The following is an 18610-nucleotide window of genomic DNA, read 5'->3' on the forward strand; positions in this document are numbered from 1 at the left end:
ACCCTGCCATTGGAAGTGTTCCCTCATAGAGTGTAGAGTTTCCCCAAATGAAAATTCTTCTGGGGGGGAGGCAGAAGGAATGGAGTCTTCTGCATCCGAATCCTCATAAGGTGAGTATGGTCTTTCCTGATGGTCTGATAAATCTGATCCATCCGAGGAATAGTCAGAGGAGAGAGGTTCAGGGGGTTCAGTCCTAGGCCTTTTTTCAGGAGGAGGTTGTGAGGCCCTGTCTGGGTGAGGTTGGGATCCCCTGATAAGAGAAATAAGGTCCTCAGCAAGGCTGAGAATCTGAGAACTAGAGGAAGGTCTGTGAGAGGAAGCTTTTGTAGGTAAGGCCTTGGAAAGTTTAGCTGCTTTAGCCCTGGAGAAGGCCTTAATAGACATAGAAGCAGGGGGTCTAGCTGCCCCACGTGCAGGAGTAGAGATGTCCAATGGAATGGTGTCGGACAATTCTTGTGCGCCTGCTGCTTCGGTAGGAATTTCTGTAGCAGACTCAGCCGGGGCCTCTGTGGCCTCGGTTGTCGGAGGCATGCTCTCGGCAGAAGGAAGAACCGAGGACTCTGTTTCAGCCGAAACCGAGACACTCGTGGTAGGCCTAACCGTGGTTTCAGCCGAAACCGCGGGCCGCAAGTGTCGGTCCTTTTCCTTGCGTTTTTTGGCTAAATGTGTAGTCGGAGTCTCCGACGGCATTTTATATGCAAAAGCGGGACCAAAAAACTCTTCTGCAAACTCCGACCGACGTCTAAGTGTCGGTCAGTTGAAGGAAGCACAGGCTAAACAAGCTGATACGTCATGGTCTGGGCCTAAGCAAGGAAGGCAGTAAGAGTGGAAATCCTTATGAGGTATTTGTTTCCCACAAGTTAAACAATTATTTACTTTGTCTGACATCGGCTGAGGCAAGAAAGAGTCCCCAACGGGGTACTTAGCTTTTTTAGACGTCTTCGGTAGCTGAAATCTCTGGATCTGACCGACCGGCACTTGCGAACAGCTTCTGCTTCGGGCACCGCGCGGCAAGAAAGACTGAGGAAAATGGCGTCGGCTGATGCCTTTATACCCCAGGAGAAATGACGTCGGGTGAAATGCGACATCAGCCAAGGCCAGACCCAGACTTTGGAATCCGGCCGACCGAAGGGCTGCCTGAGGCAGGACAACCCATATGTTATGACTGCAGATGCATCCTTGAAGGACATCTTTTGGAAAACAGACTGGTAACTGAATGGACTGATTGTTATTTTCAGACACCACTTTAGGAAAAAAGGAATGGCTAGTCTGCAGAGAAAACTGTCTTTGTGAAAAACAATGTATGGAGACTTAGCAGGAGGACCCTCGTGTTCAGAAATTCTTTTTACTAAACTTATAGCTACCAAAAAGGCAGCTGTAAAAAAAATTCAAATCACATTTGTCAGACAGTTCAAAGGGCTTCTGAGGTAATCATTGAAGGACCACAGCAAAGTCCCAAGGAGGAGAAGGCTCTTTTATCAGTGGTTTGAGAAGAAAAATGTCCTTCATGAAGGCTTTTTACAATCTGGAAGGTGCTACAGAAAGAAATTTCCTGAATGGAAATCTAAAACTGCTGTCAAATGAAGTTTGTTGAAAAACTTGCTCCTTCTTTAAAAACAAACAGTCTTTGGAAAAAGAATGTCAGAAGCTGGGGCTGAAAAATGGTCAATATTCTGTTTAGAAGCCCAAGCAGAAAATCTTTTCCATTTGTTTCTGTAGACTTTCTTGGTAGAAGCTTTTTCAGAGGCCAAAGTGATATCAAGAAATGGGGAAGAAAACCTGGATTGTCTATTACTGGAAGTAGAGAAACCATGCAGCTAACTTGAGGGTGTGGAGGTTGGGATGCTGAATTCCTGATGGATGGGATAGGAGATCCTGAGCAGACTCCAGTATCCATGGAGGATATTACATGTGAGACCATAGAAAGGGGAACCATACCTGCCAAGGCCAGAAGGGGCAATGAGGATTACTGAGCTCTTCAGTCTGTCTGCTTTCTGTAAGAATTCTGGAATCAAGGGGAGGGTAGACATAAAGGAGACTCGGGAGCCAATCGTGAATCACAGCATCTCTTCATGACTCCCCCTGAGGGGGATGAGAGTGAAGTACTTGCTGAACTTGTTGTTCACGGGGGTGGGAAATAGACTGCAGCAAGGATGGCCCCAATGGCTGAAAAATCATATTTGATAGCGAATGATTGAGAGATCACTCGCAAGGTGTCAGAATAGATCTGCTTAGCTTGTCTGCCAATGCATTGTTTTTTTCTCAGAAAGCAATATGAAAAGACTGCCCATTCCCAAACCCTCATGGCCTCTCTGCACAGGGGGTAAGATTGGGTTCCTCCTTGCTTCTTGATGTGCCAGACTACTGACATTTTGTCAGTCAGAACTGTAATAGTCCCCAGAGGGAGAGCATCTTGAAATGCCTGCAACACGACTGCTCTCATCTCTACAATGTTGATATGTAAACTGGTCTCTAGAGGGGACCACATGCTCTGGACCATCCCTCCCCAAAAAAGTCCCCCTTCCCAGTTGGAAAGCATCTGTGGTCACTGTGGCAAATGGGGATGGAAGAATGAATGGTCTGCCCAGTCTGATTGAATCCACCAACAAATATGTCGAATGCAAATTGGAGTAAGTGTTCTAGGAAAGGAAAGGGGCTGAAACAAAATTGACCATTGAACAGCCAAGGTCCACTGGAAAATGAGCGTAAATTAGGGTGCTAAAGGAACCAGTAGTACGACAGCTGACATCAACCCCAGAGCTTGCAGCATTAATTCTGTTGGAGAAGGGTGAGAAAGTATCGTCTGGACCCGATATCTTAAGGATGTAATGTGGTGGCAGGGTAAGGAAGCTACATGATTTGTACTATTCAAAGAGTCACTATGAACTTGGGCTTTGTAGTGGAACTAGTTTCGATTTGGTAAGATTTATCGAGATACCCAAGGTGTTGCAAATCTGGAGCAAAAAGTCCCTGGCTGGTAGAAATTGATGCTTGGATGGGGGCGGTGATAACGCAATCGTCTAGATATAGAAACACCTGTAATCCACTGAGCCTCAAAGCGAGCTGCTACCACTGCCATGCATTTGGGTAAACACCCGGGGGGGGGGGGGGTTCTGTGGTGAAACCAAAGTTCAGGGCCCTGAATTGGTAATGATTAGCTCCCAGCCAAAAGCACAGATATCGGATCGCCTAGTTTTATGCGACAGTATGCATCTAGGAGATCTATAGTGGACATCCAATCATCCTTGTGCAGGATGGACTGGACCATGACCATTCAGAACTTCACCTTCTGTACTTCTTGGTTCAACTACCTTAAATCTAAAATGGCTCAGAGGTTCCCTGTTTTCTTTGGCACCAAAAAGAAGCATGAAGTTCTGAATCCTATCTGGTCAGGTCAGAATTTTTGAATTACTCTTCTAAAGCAACTTTTGTATTTCTTGTGCTGTATCCTTCCTCTGACTGGGTAGAATGTCAGGAAGTTTCTTCTTTTGAGGGGGAGGAAGAAGGGAAAATGGTATGTAGTAACCTCCAGATATTATTCTCAACACCCAAGAATCTGTTGTAATATCTGTGCAGGCATCTAGGTGCAAAGAGAATCAACCCCGGACTGACTCTAGAGTTACAGTCCAGCACCGCTCCAGGAATGGTGGTAGGGCCTATTTGAAAAGGAATCTCTAAAGCTCTGGTTCTGAGGGCCTCATCTGCCTCTTGGGTGACGTCTACCATGAAAGCTTCCTCCTCTACACCTGGAAGAATTTTCCCCATGTGAATCCTGGAAAGGTCCACATCTTACCACCTTGGTTTCCTGAGGAGGTCTACTGAGGGGTAGAAAACTTGATTCCTATGGCAGACAGCGTCTTTCCTTCTTATTTGTTGCAGGTAAGCGTGTCTTTAACTGATGGCCTGAACAAGGAAGTGCCATCAAATGGGGCATTAACACAGGACATCTTGAAGGTCTCGGCAAAATCACAACGCTACATCTGCGCATGTCTCCTTATGGCTATCCCTGAACGGTCTGTTCGTGAGGTACCTTGTGCTGTATTGGCAGACCAACCTCATTGAAGCATTTGAAATGGACAGCAGAGTAGCCAGTTGAGGGGAAATCTTTTTGAAATCCTCAGCAGACATGGATTCTATTTGACAACTCCTTATTCAAGTCTCTTTGTAGCCTAGTAAAATGTGCCAAACAATTTAGAGACCTCAGAGCAAAGGTAGCTGAGGTGAACACTTGCTTTCCAAATCTGTCCAATGCTTTGGACTCTGGTGGACTGACAGAAGAGCTCTTTCTTGGTCGCTGCCTCCACCACCACAGCATCAACTGGGACACGTTTACTCCAGGGGAGTCTATCAGGAGGAGGAGCCATAATTTTGTCCGGGCATTTGGGGATGGGTTTGACAGTGTCCAGTTACTTCCATGTCCATCAGAAAACCAAATCAATCAGCTCATCCGCTTGAGGAGTGGGTCACCCAAGATGTAGATGGTCCAGAACCAAAAGCCTCCACAAATAGTGCTTCTTCAGGAGGAGATTGGGAAGACCAACCACCATTCTACTTGAGGATCGAGAATATCTCCAATGGAGATGTTATCAGGTGGCGATCAGAGGGATCCCTCTCCCTCATCAAAATCAGTCTTCTGTGAGGACTCCATCGGGGAGTGTGTGTGTGTGTCTCCTTTTACAAGTAGTCTTCCTAGGGACCTCCTCTGTGGGATGTTTGGGGGGGATGTCCCTAGAAAGAGAGGGGAAATTCTTTTAGGGGAGTTGTCAGGAGAATTCCTGGAATTGGCTGCCCCTGTAGAGCTCAGAACCAAATATGGGAGAGGGGTAGGATCAGAGACAAGAAATGACAGTTTTCTGTGGACAGAAAAAAACCTTTCTTGCAATTTCAAAGCTGAAGAACCAGGGGAAACCCTTTTGCTCCTCCTCGAGGCCAAAGCCTCTGAAGAAGGTTGGTCTCGGCCACCCCAGGATCGAAGTCTCAAGGGAAGAATCGGATATGAGCTGTCCAGGGCCGAGGCTCGGATAGGAATGGACAGATCTAAAAATCGGAGACAAATCCAAACTCTTAGATCTGGCACTATCTTGGCTCAGAGACCTGTTCTGATCAGAGGGTATCAGAGCAGAACCGGTCAGGGAAACTGACAGTCAAAGAAGAAACTTTCCTCGGACCTGACGCCGAACTTCTCAGGGATCTCGGAACCTGTGACTCCGAAACTACGGATCAGATTGAAGAGGGAAACAGTATGAACTTTGTAGGTGGACTCATGGATCCGGCAGGGATGGCACTAGCAGGATTGCCATCTGGATCAGAGCCCTGAGAAATTTCCACATCACCCTATCCACATCTGCCTCTGACAAACACCTGGAGGACCTTGAAGATGTAGTGGAAGAGGACCTGAAATGTTTCTTTGGCATTTGAAAGAGCTGAACTGGCAAGGAGGGGGATAATGACTTAACCTTATACTTCGGGGGGGGGGGGGGTGTCTTCTGTGGACAGAACTAGCTCTCAGATCTGAAGGCCTAGGATCCAAAGAGGAAGTAGAAGGAAGTGGAGAGATCATGATCAGCGTAGACACTGTAGGATCCGAGCACTGCTTAGGATCTGAAAGAAGGCTTACAGACTTAGTATCAAAGGTTATCGGATCCAAAATTTTACAGATCTTCTCCAACAGCTCCGAGGAAGCTGGAGGGGACTTCAGAGACCACCTCTTTTTTTGATTCCAGAGAAACTGACTTGGTTGATTTAGAGGGGGTTTGAGCCCCAGAAGAAGCTAGTAGTAGTCCTTTTAGAATTAACTTGTTGCACCTGTTGGCGAATGCTCTGGGGGTTAAACAGAGCTAACTGTGCAGGCAGTATTGAGATGATCCGGTCCAAAGAAGTAAACACATTTATTGTGGGCATCCAAATTGGGGATATTATGCCCACAAAAAGTACATTTCTTAAAACCTGTTGGATTCCCCAACACTGCTGACATAACCACAGAGTATACAGAATGCCACAAAACCAAAGCTAAGGGAGAACTTTTCTTCCTTAAAAAAAAAAAAAATACAGTAGAAATATACCAGCAATAGTATAATGAATTACCTAAAAAGGTATAGAATTTATACCAACAATGGTATAATGGAAAGAACTACTCAAGCAGAAGTAAAAAACACAGTACAGAGGAAAGAACACCTAACGCCCAGCAAAACACTAAGAGGGAGGTAATGAAAAATTGAAAGTTTATATAGGGAAAGGAATCGTATAACAATGCTTTGACAATGAAAAATTCAGCCTTACTAGCTCAAGAGTGGAACCTGCATCTAACCATGATGGTGGCAAACAAGATCTGGGGTAATGGGGATGGAATGGCCCTTATGGGTAGAGGGAGGGGCTTATCAGTTGGATCTGAAGTCTACAGTATGCAGCAGAGTAGAATCAGAGGATCCGATCTGTAACCCATTTGTGAGAAAGACTGAAAAAGACAACGGCAGATCAGACGTTACCTACATGTAGGGCCACTTTCTTAGTCTGGAAAACAAGCCAAATGATAAATGCTGACTTCTACTTCTTCACACTGCTGCAAAAGTCCTCACTGAAGAAAGATCAGAGATGGTGGCAACTTTTGTTAACATACTTGCTTAAGACAAAAGAAAAAAAAAACACAATGAAAGAATTTCATGACAGATAAAGCAAAAACAGTCTCCTCTTTACAAAACCATTTCTGAAGATCCACAGATCCTGTTTTGTGTCCGTCATATCTAGGTATATACATTATTTTGTAGTTAAGGTAAGGTAAGTTAAGCTGCAGTTCATAATCATTCTGTAGCTGTTCAAATTCAACTTGGGAGCACAGTTTAAATGATTTGTATGAAGACTAGTCAGACAGCTGCCAATGTTTTGCTGAATCATCCAAACAAATTTTCCTCTCAATACAGCAACAGTGGATATCCAAAGTCATCACAATTTTATCAATTGCTCTGCCCCATTATATCATGACAGCCTCATCTGAACAACCCGAGTTTTTTTTTTTTCTTACTTACCCAATCCGGTCAACCAAAGGATCCATACTTTCATCTATCAGGTGTCGATTCATTTGTCTGCTTCCAAATCCTTGCTCTTTAAAAAGTTGTGCAAACTCTAAGAGATCTCTTGGCGCCATTTCGAAGTAAGCATAATACAGAAAAATGACCTCCAACAAGAGACACTGCTCCCGGAGGCACTGCATAAACCAGCGAGACACCTGGCGCTCTGTCTATTAAAAAAAAATAATAAAATAATGGAAAATTCAAGAAAAAGTACAACTAACTGTTATGAACAAGGACATTTAAAATCGGTAGTTTGGTGAAAACACAAATCTGACAGATGAAATAACTTAGCAGGCTGCGGCAAGAAAAAAAGTTATGCACTCACCATAACGTTCCATGTTTGTTGTCCTTGATCTCACCTTCCTTATTCCTGTTTGGGTTCGGAGCCGATCTTTGGCTCCGACTCTGTCGTATACTATAGCTCGAGAGCTTTTACTGGCTCGAGGCTAGCCCCTATCCCAGCATGCCTAGCAGTAGTTACCCAGATCTCATTTGTGATAACCCAGTACTAGACCATACAAACAGAAAAGAGATGTACTCTATTCTACATAACAGATGACACCTGCATAGAAAGGTGTAACCCCATCTGCAAGAGTAAGAAGGGGAGAGTAGGACTAACCAAAAGGTATGGTAAAAAGGAAACCCAGACAGTATAACCAATAAAAAAACAAGGGATTCCTCTCGATCCACCAGGAAGGAGGGTATAATGCAAGAAGGAAGGCGTGGTCAAGGACAACAAACATGGAACATTATGGCGAGTACATAACGCCTATGTTATGTTGTCCATATTTCACCTTCGCTCTTGCTGTTTGGGACAGCGTCCCCAGCACCTGATTCTTGGGTGACTCACTGGAAAAAAACTCTTGAGGACTGTGGAACCAAAGGATGCCCTGTTCCAGGAGGCCACGTCTAATTTGCAAAGAGTGAAAAAGGTATGAGGATTAGCCCATGTAGCTGCCGCACAGATCGAATCCAAAGGCAGTCTGGCTTGAAAAGCAACAGAGGTAGGCAAAGCCCTTGAGTGTCCTTAAATTTTTCCTGGAAGTTTTTTTTATGCAAATCATAGACATATTTTATAGTGTCTGAAAGACACTTAGACAGAATCACCTTTGAGACTGCACAACCTTTCTTATTGTCCCCAAAGGATATGAACAATTGGTCAGATTTTCTAAAGTCCTTGGTCATATGTAAACAGAAACTTAACTGCCTATGAACGCCCAATTGATGAAGCTTATACTCTGCCTTGTTACCATGATTGGGGAAGAAAACAGGAAACTCTATGGATTGATTCACATTGTAGTCAGAACATACCCTTGGGTAAGAGGGGTTGGTTCTGAGAGAAACCTGATCTTTATGGAAAAACAAGTATGGGGGACAAATAGATAAGGCCTGTAATTCTGAAACCCTTCTTGCTGAGGTAATTGCAACCAAGAAAAGGGCCACCCAAGTCAGAAATTTGAGTGGACAAGAAGCAGATGGTTCAAAGGGAGGAAGAATCAGAGCATCTAAAACTAAATTTAGATCCTGGGGGGGGGGGGGGGGGTTCTCTTATTGCAGGTCTTAAGAGGGTAGTTCCTTTTAGGAATGTCTTGCATAGCCTACGGGACATGATATTGGACCCCATTTTTACCATATGGAAATTAGAAATGGCAGCTAACTGAACTTTGATAGTAGCTGCAGCTGCTCCTCGCTCAAAGGTTTCAGCAAGAAATTCAAGAATCTTAGAAATAGGAGCAATAAAGGGATAAACCTGATTTTTGCCTGCCCAACAAGAGAACCTCTTCCATTTACTAGCATAAAGTTTTCTAGTAGTGGGCTTATAGGAGGAAATCAAAATGTGTTGAACTGCTAGAGAAACATCGGGAAGGCTGGCTAAGACCAGAAGTGGAGAAACCAAGCTGTGAGCTTGAGAGTTTGGATGGAAGGATGGACAGCCCCCGACTGATGCATCAAAAGATCTGGCTCTGGGTCTAGGATCCAAGGCTCCCCTTGCAGGTGAGGCCACAGGAATGGGAACCATATCTGACGAGGCCAGTAAGGGGCAATGAGGATTACCTTGCAAACCAATGACTGTGCTTTCTGAAGAACCTTGGGGAAAAGGTGGAAAGGAGTAAAGCAGTCCCGGGGGGGGGGGGGGGGCGCGGTCGTGAACAAGTGCATCCCTAGGGTGACTGTCCCGGTGGTGAGACTAGGGCAAAGTACCTGCTGCATTTGTTCTTGAGGGGTGTGGCAAACAGATGGCAGCATGGCTGGCCCCATTTCTGAATAATCAAGTCCGCAACTTCCTGTTTCAAGGACCACTGGTGAGACATCAGGATAGCCCGGCTGAGAGTGTCCGCTATCAGGTTGGGTTTCCCCGGGATGTGCATTGCAACCAGAAAGTTTTGGTAAGACCTTGCCCATTGCCAAACTCGTAGAGCCTCTCGACACAAGGGGTAAGATCTGGTTCCACCATGTTTGCTGATGTACCATACAACCAACATATTTTCCGTCTGAATTGCTATAATCCCTGTAGGTAGGGCACCCTGAAGTGCTTGCACATCAATGTCCTGGAGATGAGAGTGATGATTCTGGCGTTGCAAGTGGTATTCGTGTTCCTGCCAAGTCCCTTGAACAGTCTGCCCCAAATATTACCCCCCCACCCCCCACCCTATCTGGGAAGCATCCGTGCTCACTGTGGCGACAGGTTGGGGGGGTAGAAACGGCCTGCCTATTGTTACCATAGGGGAGTGAAGCCACCACTCCAGATCCTTTTTGCAGGATTCCGTGACCAGAATCTGATGTGACACGAGTAAATCCTGGATTGACCATTGTGCAAATAGGAGCCATTGTAGAATTCTTATGTGGAAGTGAGCCATAGGGTCCAGAGTGATTGCCGCTGCCATAGAACCCAGCACCTTGAGGTGATTGCCGCTGCCATAGAACCCAGGACCTTGAGGACAAATCGTGCCTGGATTCTCTTGTGTGTGTGAACAGCATTGCAACTTGGGGACGGATCGTTAATACACTTTCTTGAGATAGCTTTGGTATCATACCCCTTGTGTCTAAATCTGCCCTTTAAAGGTAATATATTGACAAGGCAACAAGGCAGACTTTTTGTAGTTTATGGTGATCCCTAGTTGAGAACAAGAGCAAACTGAGGATTCCCTTGCCTTGATTAGTTGATACTCAGTGGTGGCAGTAAGGAGCTGGTCGTCTAGATATGTAAACACCCGGAATCCTAGACGCCTCAGGTGAGCCATAATTACTGCCATGCATCTGGTGAACACCCTGGGGGCTGTAGTGAGACCAAAGGGCAGAGCTCTGAACTGATAGTGAATGGCTCCCAGACGGAAGCGTAGATATCTCCTTGACATTCTGTCCATTTTTATGTGGTAGTACGCACATCCAATTGTCCTGTCCCAGAAAGGGAAGAATGGACTACAGTGTTATCATCCAGAACTTTGTTTTCTTGACTGATATGCTCAGCCTGCTGAGATCCAATACGGGTCTCCAGTCCCAGTTTCTTTTGGAACTAAAAAGAACCTCGAGTTAAGTTCCAGATCCGATTTGGTCTGCGGGGAATTCCTGGATGACTTTTCTTAGCAACCTTTGAACCTCTAGGTTTGCTTAATCCCGACGACTGGGTGGAACATCTGGGACAGAGGGTTGTCTTTTTGAAAAGAGAAATTGAGAGAAGGGGATAGTTTAACCTCCGGATATTATCGATAGTACCCTGTGTCTTCTATAATTGTCTGCCAGGCTTTTGGGTACAAGGATACTCTCCCCCGGACTGTCTCCAGAGTCGGACAGTCGGGCCTCCCTTCAGGAGCGCTGGAAGGACCTACCAAAGAAGGTATCTGTCACCCTGATTCTGCAGACCCCCCACCATGCACGGAGATTGGTGTCTTCCCTTATTTCCCCCTCTGCCCCTGGGGGGGAAATCTCCATGTGTGTCAGCCGAAGCTCCCTGAGATTTTCGGAATCACATTTTTCTGCTCTTCTGGCCTTTAGGGTAAGGCCTAGATGAGGCAGAAAAATGTACTCCCATGGCAGAAAGTTTTGCCATCTTGTTCACACCTGATAAGACTTTACCTGCGGCCCGAACAAGGACAAGCCGTCAAAAGGGGCGTTGGTAAAGGAAAACTTGAAGGGCTCTGCAAAATGACAAAGGCGCACCCAGGAGTGTCTGCGTAAGGCTACCCCTATACCTACTGCCCTGCTCGCCCCATCGGCTGCATAAGAAATTAGCTGCATGGAGGAGTTAACCACTGAAGTCAAGGTCGCAAGCTGAGAAGCCGCCTTGTCAGAGGCTCCGGCAGCTGTAGGATCCTGCAAGGTATCTCCTAACTCTTTGAGGAGATCCCTTTGAAGCCTTGTAAAGCGGCACAAATAGTTCTGCAACCCGAGCGTAAAGGTCGCTGAAGAAAACATGCACTTCCCGTATCTGTCCATCGTATGAAACTTTATTCGGCAGATAGATAGATGAAATTTCCGATAATTCCTTCTTGGTGGCTGCCACCACCATCATAGCATCAACAGGAACACCCTTGGATAAGAACAGTCTGTCTTCAGGGGCTGTTATGAATTTATTGGGCCTCCACGGAACTGGTTCCATTGTGTCTGGAGAACTCTATGCTTTTCAACTAACTACATGCAATAGTGGGTCGAAAGGAGGAGAAACCCAAGAGGTGGAGGGTCAGGAACCAAATGCAACCAGGTACACTGACTCGTCTTCTGTCAAAGGACCTCTAAGATGTCGGAAAAAGAGACGTCTTCAGAGGGGGAACGTGGGGACCCTTATGAGTCATCCAAGTCTGGTGTCTGATGTCAAGGACTCAGGGGAGTCAACATGCTTCCTCTTGCAAGTCCTCTTTCGAGGGATCTCCTCAGAGGGATGCTGAGGGGAGGCTTTGGAAGAGGTGGGATCCCCCAATGGGGCATCCTGGAGAATGGGTTCCCTACACTTGGGGCGAAGGGGAGGTTCAGAGGCGGGCACCGAAGGCAAAAGAGCCAATGCAGCCAAGGATGGAGCTGACTCAGCAGACAGTATGCGCCTCATCACCTCAAAGGCATCGCAGCCCCGGCCCGAGGGAATCTCCGCTTCTGAAGAAGCCAGAGACTTCCTCCGAACCGAGGGTGACTGCTCAGAGGCAGATGTAGGAGCTGAGCTGACCTGCACCAAGCTCCGAAAGGGAGAATAGGGTCCGATGCCGCTCCCCCCTTGGAGCCAACGAGGGAGCGTCAGCTCCCAGATCCCTCGATAGAAGGGGTATAGAGGAGATCAGAGCGGGAGTCGGAACAGAAAGATCAGAAGAGGTTACCCGAACAGACTGTTCCACCACTACGACTTCCATGCACTCTGGCTCTGAACTCAGAGGAGTCGGAGCAGGAATCAAGACAGGTGTTGGTTGGGCTGTTGGCACCATTTCGGTCTGGTATGGGCCCGAAAGTATTTTAGCTAATGCCGGTGTCCTTAGAAGTCTCTTTACCACCCTCTCCATATCATCATCCGAGAGACTCCTGGATGATCGTGAGGAATGGGCTGAAGACCGGTGACTGCCTGCCACAGATTGTAATAAAGGAGACTGTGGAACAGACTGCACTGGTTCCAAGGCAGAAGACCTAGAACATTTGTGAGACCTTACTGTCTCCGAAACAACAGATGGAGCCGTAGGTGAGTGTCTTGTGGGAATCGACCATCAGATCCGACTTAGTTTCTAGCTTGCCCTTCTCTTTAGACAGATCCGAGCTCGGAGCCAAAGAGGATGAAGGTTTGGATTTCTCCAGTTTTCTGGCTGGCTGAGTCCCGTCCATAGCAGCAAAGGGGCCATTCAGTAAACCTCAAGATTAATTTCTTTCTTTCCTGCAGGACTCGTGAACTAAATGCATGGCAAATAGAACATGAATCCTGCAAGTGAACAGGTCCTAAACAGTACACGCAACTCATGTGTCCGTAAAGGACATCTTTGGACAGCATGAACCGCACTTCTTGAAACCTGAAGGTTTTGATTCCTTGGTAGAGTCTTTCGACAATGTCGAACAGCAGTATCTAAGCTAAACAAAGACAAACAAAAGCACTACCAACAAAAAAACTAGCCAATAACAGGAAAAAAAAAAATCCCCCCCCCCTTTTTTTTTAAACCCAGACAGGAAAAAAGAGAACGGTGAACTCCCGACCTAAGGAGAGCCTCTAACTTAAATAGCAACTCCTTAAAGTTGAAAGAAGACAAGAGAAAAAAAAGAGAACCCTCTAATATAACAAGTTAGCTAAGATAAATAAGATTTTCTTGCAAAAATACAACAAATAGTAAAACACTTGGCCTGAGCCAGTATTAGCAATCTCGATGCTGCAAGCGGCAAACAAGATCTGGGTAACTACAGCTAGGCATGCTGGGATAGGGGCTAGCCTCGAGCCAGTAAAAGCTCTCGAGCTATAATGCACGGACGAGTCGGAGCTGAAGACTGGCTCCGAACCTAAACAGCAAGAACGAAGGCGAGATATGGACAACATATCATATAGCAAGTCTACAAATAAAATATCAAACAAGCACAAACAAATGGCATTTTCAAGATGCACCCACAAATAATTGCCACATACCAAACTTGGCAACTAGCATGCAGAAATGGTGCAATAAGAATAATTTATTAAAAAAAAAATGGCAATGCTGGTGATTACAAAAATCCAAGAGTTAAATAAAAATAAAAGAATAAAACTCATTCATGTTCCACCTTACAGAGAAATCTCAAAGCTCACAAGCCACCTTTACCAAATGAATTTTTTTACTGCACTGACTATCGTTGATTACATTTTACACCACTAGATAGCAGCATGTTATACATTTACTTCTGTACTTATTATAAAATCATATGCACAAAGATATTAGTGCACCTTTGATAAGTTGGTTTCACAAGAGTCATTTAAACTTTTTTTAGATGAAATGCTTCTATGGGTTTACCAAATGAAAATGAGTTGCATTTATTTCTATTATTTATTTTATTTTACATTTGTTAACCGGGATGATCTGACTGGATTAATGTCCATTTTCAGCGGAGGCCTGGGGAGAAAAGCTCGAAGATACATGCACACAATATACTTTTCAGAACAATTGGTGTATGGCATAATCATCCAAGTTACATTTACTCACGGGTTACAGAGCAAAGCAATACAACACCACATAACGTCAGAGGCTTACATATCAATGCAAGAATGTATAAACAGGTAGTAAAGTACAGTTTTGTACCCACCATAAATGTAGATGTCCGATAGGTATGCATCTGCAGTTCTTACATATGGGTTGTCCTGCCTCAGGCAGGCCTTCGGTCGGCCGGATTCCAAAGTCTGGGTCCGGCGTCGGCTGATGTCGCCCTTTTCCCCGACGTCAGAGCGCCTGGGGTATAAAAGCGTCAGCCGACGCCATCTTCCTCAGTTTTTCTTGCCCCAGATGCCAGGTGCCCTCTAATGAAGGCTAAATTTGCATTAATAAAATTTGGAGAGATGCAAAAAATTCCAAACATGCACAGTAATATAAAACAAATACACCATAATAGATGACCCCAGCTAGCTAGAAAGAGGGATAAATACTCAAGTAATACCACAGAGGGGTAGGAGGGAGGGAAATCCTGACTGCAGATGCATACCTATCGGACATCTACATTTATGGTAGGTACAAAACTGTACTATGTCTTTCAAGGATGCATCTGCAGTCCTTACATATGGGTAGAATACCATAGCCAAGCTGGGAGTGGTAGGACCTAAGAAAAGGATGGTCTAGCTAAAATGCCCTGCAGGACTGCAGTAGCAAAGCCTGCTCTGGATCTGGAATATAAAGGTAAGTTGTAATGCTTGGAAAATGTATGCACGGAGCTCCATGTAGCAGCTTCTAAGATGTCCTTTGTAGCCACCCCTCTTAAGAAGGCTGTGGAGGTGGCTGTGGCTCTGGTGGAATGAGGTCTAATGTTGGCTGGCACAGTTTTGCCATGAAAAGAGTAACAGAATCGAATGCAATTCCCTATCCATTTTGAAATTGTCTGTTTGGAAATTGCTTTTCCTTGTACACCAGCAGCATATGCTACAAAAAGCTGGTCAGTTTTCCTGTAAGTCTTAGTTCTGTCCAAGTAGTAGCGCAACTGTCTGTGAATGTCCAGGGTATGAAGAAGTTTCTCTCCTTTATTTTGTGGATTTGGAAAGAAGGTAGGCAGGTGAATAGCTTGGTTCAGTGAGACCCTGGATACCACCTTTGGCATGAATGAAGGATTGGTTCTCAATGAGACTCTGTCCTGATGAAAAGTAAGAAATGGTTGTACTGCCATGAGGGCCTGTAACTCAGATACTCTTCTTGCTGAGGTTATGGCCAGAAGGAAGGCAGTCTTCCAAGACAGGAACTGTAGTTCTGCAGATGCTGCTGGTTCAAAGGGAGGTAGAGTTAATTTTTCCAACATGAAGTTAAGGTCCCATGTAGGCACTGGTGGTTTCCTTGGAGGGTTGATGTTTTTTATCCCTCTTAGAAACTGCTTTAGCAGCGGATGAGAAAATACAGGTGGATCAGGATCAGTGTTGTACTCTGCTGAAATTGCTGAAGCATGAATTTTTATGGAAGAGTAAGAAAGGCCATTATGGAGCATTTCTGCCAAGTATTCCAGGATATGTGGAATGCTCATTACTGTCGGATCTTGGCCCTTTGTGGAGTTCCAAGTGCGAAATCTTTTCCATTTTGCTGAATCTGCCTTTCTTGTGGAAGGCCGCCAAGCTTCCTTGATGATATCCTTTACCCTTTTGGATAGTTTATCCAGGCGAGGAGTCAAGGTGTTTTCCAGGCTGTCAGCTGCAAGGTTTTTAGGCTGGAGTGCAGAGTTTTGTAATTGTGCTGTGTCAGAAGAAGTGGCCATTGTGGTAGAGGCCACGGTTTCGTGCGTGACAAGCTCCTTAACAGTGGGTACCAGTGTTGTCTTGGCCAGTCCGGAGCTATCAGAATCACTTTTGGTTGTTCTGTCCTGATCTTCAGTAAGACCTTGGTCATTAACGAAGAGGTGGAAATGCATATACTGTTAGAGTATTCCAGCTGAAAGAGAGAGCGTCCACTTTCCATGCTTGTGGGTGGTATGTCCTTGTGCAGAATTTCTTCAGTTGATGGTTGTGGTGGGAGGCAAAAAGATCTATGTCCGGCCTTCCCCATGATTGTGTTATTTGAAGAAAGGTGTCTGGGTGCAGCATCCATTCGTGTGGATCCATGATGTTTCTGCTTAGGCTGTCTGCCAGTACATTGTCTTTTCCTGGTACAAACTGGGATTGCAGCTCTATATTGAGTTTTAGGGAAAGTTCCCAAAGATTCATTGCCAGCCTGCAAAGAGGGTAAGAATGGGTACCTCCTTGCTTGTTTATGTACCATATAACTGTGGTATTGTCTGTCTTTATTAGCAGGTGGCCTTGATGTAGGAAGTGCTTGAATGCCTCGATTGAATGTATCACTGCCAGCATTTCCTTTTGGTTTATGTGCAGGCGAAATTCTGTTTGTGTCCATTGTCCTTGAATGCATCTGCCCTCCATGTGCGCTCCCCATCCATGGTCTGAGGCGTCCACTGTAATGGTTTGGCTGATATTTGGTTTGCTGAAAGGCAGACCCATGTTTGACTGGCTTGCTTGAGCCCACCACAGAAATTCCTTTTGAAGGCATGGAATAAGGGGGATCAAAGCTTCTAGGCTGTGACTGTGTTGAGACCATAGACTCCTTAGGTACCATTGTAGTTTCCTCATATGCAGCCTTGCTTGTGGAATCAGAAGAATGCAAGATGCCATGAAACCCAGGGCCTGCAGGATTTTCCTTGCAGTCAGGTGGGTTTGTTTTGTCAGGTTTCTGAAATAATCCGGTAGTTGTTCTTGTTTTTCTTCTGTGAGAAAAGCCATTTGGGTGGTTGCATCTAGTTTTTCACCCAGAAAAATTATTCTTTGGGATGGAACAAGTCTTGATTTCTGAATGTTGACTGTGTATCCCAAAGCCTGAAGTAGGCGGCTGGCATAATTCAAGTGTTTTACCAATGTTTGTTGGCTGTCCGCTTGTATAAGGCAGTCGTCCAGGTATGGGTATATTTGAATCCCCTGAAGTCTGCAATGTGCAATTACTGATGCCAGGCATTTCGTGAATACTGTGGGCGCAGAAGATAAGCCAAAGGGCAATGCTGAGAATTGATAATGCTCTGAACCTGCAAGAAATCTGAGGTGTCTTCTGCAACTTTGTCCGATAGGGACATGCAGGTATGCCTCCTTGAGGTCTAGAGTTACCAGCCAGGACCCCTTGCCCAGCATGGGAAGGAGTTGCTGTAAGGTCAGCATTCTGAATTTTGGCACAATGAGGTAAGTATTTAGTACGGACAAGTCCAGAATAGGCCTCCATTGCTTTTCTTTTCTTGGGACAAGAAATAGTCTGGAATAAAATCCTTGGCCTTGTTCTATGAGAGGAACCTTTTCTATTACTTTCATTTGCAGTAGGTTGGAAATTTGCTTGAAAGCATCTGTCCTTTGATTCGGTGGCAGATTTGGCATGCCTTGTCTTTTTGGTAATGTATGAAAATGGAATCTGTATCTTTTGTCTATTTGCAGTATCCATTTGTCCCTTGTAATAATGTGCCAATTTTCTGAGAATAAAGTTAGCTTTCCGCCCAAAGGTGCTTCCAATTGAGCCCTGGTTGGCGGGGTCAGAGTCAAGTCATTGAGTTTGTCCTTGTGCAGCAGGTGTAGGTCCTGCACTACCTCTTTGGTTAGGAGGCTGCCATTGACGTCCTCTGTAGGAGCCTCTAGCTTGCCCTCTACCTCTGGCACGCCTATTTTTGCCTCTTTGAAATCTGTCTGTGTCTGGAAAGGACCAATTCTTAGAAGGCCAATTTCTGCTGAATCTTGGTGGTTGGACCTGGAGAAAATCTTTGACTGTCTGTACTGACTTAGCCTTTTCCTCAAATTTCTTTAAGACCTCTTGAGCCGTGGAACCAAATAACTTTTGTTTTTCCGGGGGTGCATCCAGAAGCTTTGCTTTAACATGATTTGGCAGTGTTTGTTCCTTCAGCCAAGCATGTCTACGTATGACTGCACCTGTCATTGCTGACCTACATGAAGCTTCCAATGCATCATAACCACACTGTAAAAAATGGTTGCTAACCTGCTGGGAGTTATGCACCAGATCCTGAAGTGCCTTGCGATCTAGGGGTTCAGGTGAGGTTAGTTTTTTATGCAATTCATCTAACAGATATTCTTGATACTGTATCATATGGAATTGACAATTCAATGCTCTCATAAAAAGAGTGGAAGTACTGTACACTTTTTTACCCCATCTCTCTAAGGCCCTGGATTCCCTTTCAGAAGGAAGTGGGTTCTTAGTAGTGGAGGTTGCAACCCCTTTAGGACCCTGGGAAATAGTTTCTGGGTCAGCTGAGTGGCCCTTGTAAAGGAATAGATGTGTGTCCGGGACCCTGTAGTACCCATCGGGTTTGACAGGAGCCGGAGGGAGGGAGTCTGGGGAAATACTAGACTTGGAGTACACATCCTCTATGACATTTAAAACAGGAGGAATAGC

At 45.4% G+C, this 18610-nt stretch overlaps 1 protein-coding gene across 1 annotated transcript in view; it reads right to left on the reverse strand.

Moving 5' to 3' along the window:
• The window catches only part of NUP188 (nucleoporin 188), a 3305077-nt gene that overhangs the window by 2903071 nt on the left and 383396 nt on the right, over window positions 1-18610 (reverse strand). The window contains exons 9-11 of the mRNA XM_044058121.1: window positions 18215-18276; window positions 17794-17847; window positions 7023-7228 (exon numbers count right to left, since the gene is read on the reverse strand). Of these exons, the coding sequence (XP_043914056.1) occupies window positions 7023-7228; window positions 17794-17847; window positions 18215-18276 (322 nt within the window). The remainder of the gene's footprint in view (window positions 1-7022; window positions 7229-17793; window positions 17848-18214; window positions 18277-18610) is intronic.

This window comes from Protopterus annectens, chromosome 16.part0 (genome assembly GCF_019279795.1).
Source record: "Protopterus annectens isolate FY-2018-M chromosome 16.part0, PAN1.0, whole genome shotgun sequence".
NCBI lineage: Eukaryota > Metazoa > Chordata > Ceratodontiformes > Protopteridae > Protopterus > Protopterus annectens.